General features: G+C 55.9%; 1 protein-coding gene across 1 annotated transcript; it reads left to right on the forward strand.

Moving 5' to 3' along the window:
* Window positions 1–203: 203 nt before the first annotated feature.
* On the forward strand, window positions 204–1,350 carry LOC125523947 (uncharacterized). The gene has a single exon (XM_048689020.1). It carries the CDS (start codon window positions 525–527, stop codon window positions 1,116–1,118), a length of 594 nt encoding a protein of 197 aa, XP_048544977.1. The 5' UTR covers window positions 204–524; the 3' UTR covers window positions 1,119–1,350.
* Window positions 1,351–1,566: the final 216 nt, after the last annotated feature.

The raw sequence follows: 1,566 nt of genomic DNA on the forward strand, positions 1-1,566 counted from the left end.
TTCCGAAATCTTCTGCCGACTCAGGCGTGGACGGCCTCTGACAAATCAATCGTTCAACAATACATAAATTTTAAGAATAATAACAACATGTATTTATGAATATATAGAAACGACAATGATATATTGGGCCACCGTAGAATCTAGTTCCTGGCAGGCATACAATGGCATCGCAACGCAACCCCCTCCGCTAAGGAAAAAGGAGAATCAGTGAAGACGCAAGCAAGGGAAGCAAAGCAAAGCGAGGCCATGCCATGCCATGCCAAGTTGCCTGCCAACCCCCAGAGCCAAACCCAACAAAAGGGAGCGAAAGGTGGTGGAGTCAACCACATAGCGTGAGTCTTACCCGCCCCAACCGCCGAAAGCTATCCGACGCGGCCTTTACCCCTCACGCCAGCCCACGCTACAAAGAGCCGAGCATACCTTCCCAGGCCGTCCCCTACACACACAATCTAGTCTCCTGATCTCGTCGTCTCTCAATCCCGTAGATCACTTCCACAGTAGCCAGCCAGCCGCCCGGATTAGCCATGTCCTGCTTCGCCGTGCCCGTGCGCACCTCGTCGTCGTCGTCGAGGATAAGCGGCAGCAGGCAGCCGTGGCGGTGGTGGCGCAAGTGCGCGGGCCTCGCCGCCGCGGCGCACACCAAGCTCCGCCGCACCGCCTTGCGTGTCCGGTGGTCGGCCACGGGGCGGCTGGGTGGCCACCGTCGGCGCGCGCCGGCGCCGCCCCTGCTGTCCGTGCAGCGCGGGGACCACATGAGCTTCGCGCCGGTCTACGTCGACGAGCTCTACAGCCAGCCCAAGGGCCTCAGCGTCGTCCACGAGGAGCAGCAGCCGCAGCCCAGCACCAGCAAACTCGCGCGTCCAGCCGGCAGTGTGAACAAGGCACGCGTGCATGGCGTAGCCGCTGCTACCGGTGGCAACAAAGCATGTGCGGCGGCGGCGGCCGCCAAGAGCCTCGGCGTGAGGGGCTTCTTGCTGAGCCCGGGCAGAGGGTGCGTTGGGATGGGGGAGGTGGACGTGAGGGCGGAGATGTTCATCAGGAAGTTCAGGGAGGAGATGAGGCTGCAGAGCCAGAGGTCGGCCGAGGAACTCCAGGCCATGCTTGCAAGAGGCCTATGACCTCCATCATACTAGTAGTAATAACTCATCTTCTCATGGATGTACTTAATTAGCCACGAGGATGCGTAGATTAGCTATAGCTTGGTTTGGTTTGCGATTTGGGTAAATGTTTCGATTGGGAGCTTGGTTTTCGCCTTGTATATAGGATTGTAGTATCCGTTGATCGCATGGAAGTACATGTATTATTGGGTATTCATTACAAGAAGAAAAGATGTGTTGAACACTTATAACAGCCTCTGTATTCATTATTGTTCTTCCGAGCTTGTCGACAGCAGGCATCTACTGTGAAAGGTATGTGTTGACTTATAAACCAGGCTAATGTCCAAGCATACCCACCTGAAAAGAAAAAGGGTTGTTTGGTTGGTTGGGCTGCATCAGAATGTTGCATCGCACCGAACTTAAAGCACCTCCCAGCCAGGCCTGCTAGGAACGGCCGAATTAGCCGTTA

This window comes from Triticum urartu, chromosome 7A (assembly GCF_056163025.1).
Source record: "Triticum urartu cultivar PI428250 chromosome 7A, HENAU_Tu73, whole genome shotgun sequence".
In the NCBI taxonomy this organism is placed as follows: Eukaryota; Viridiplantae; Streptophyta; class Magnoliopsida; order Poales; family Poaceae; genus Triticum; species Triticum urartu.

Coding starts and splice junctions, on each gene's coding strand:
- LOC125523947 (XM_048689020.1), top strand. CDS start 525: ATGTCCTGCTTCGCCGTGCCCGTGCGCACCTCGTCGTCGTCGTCGAGG.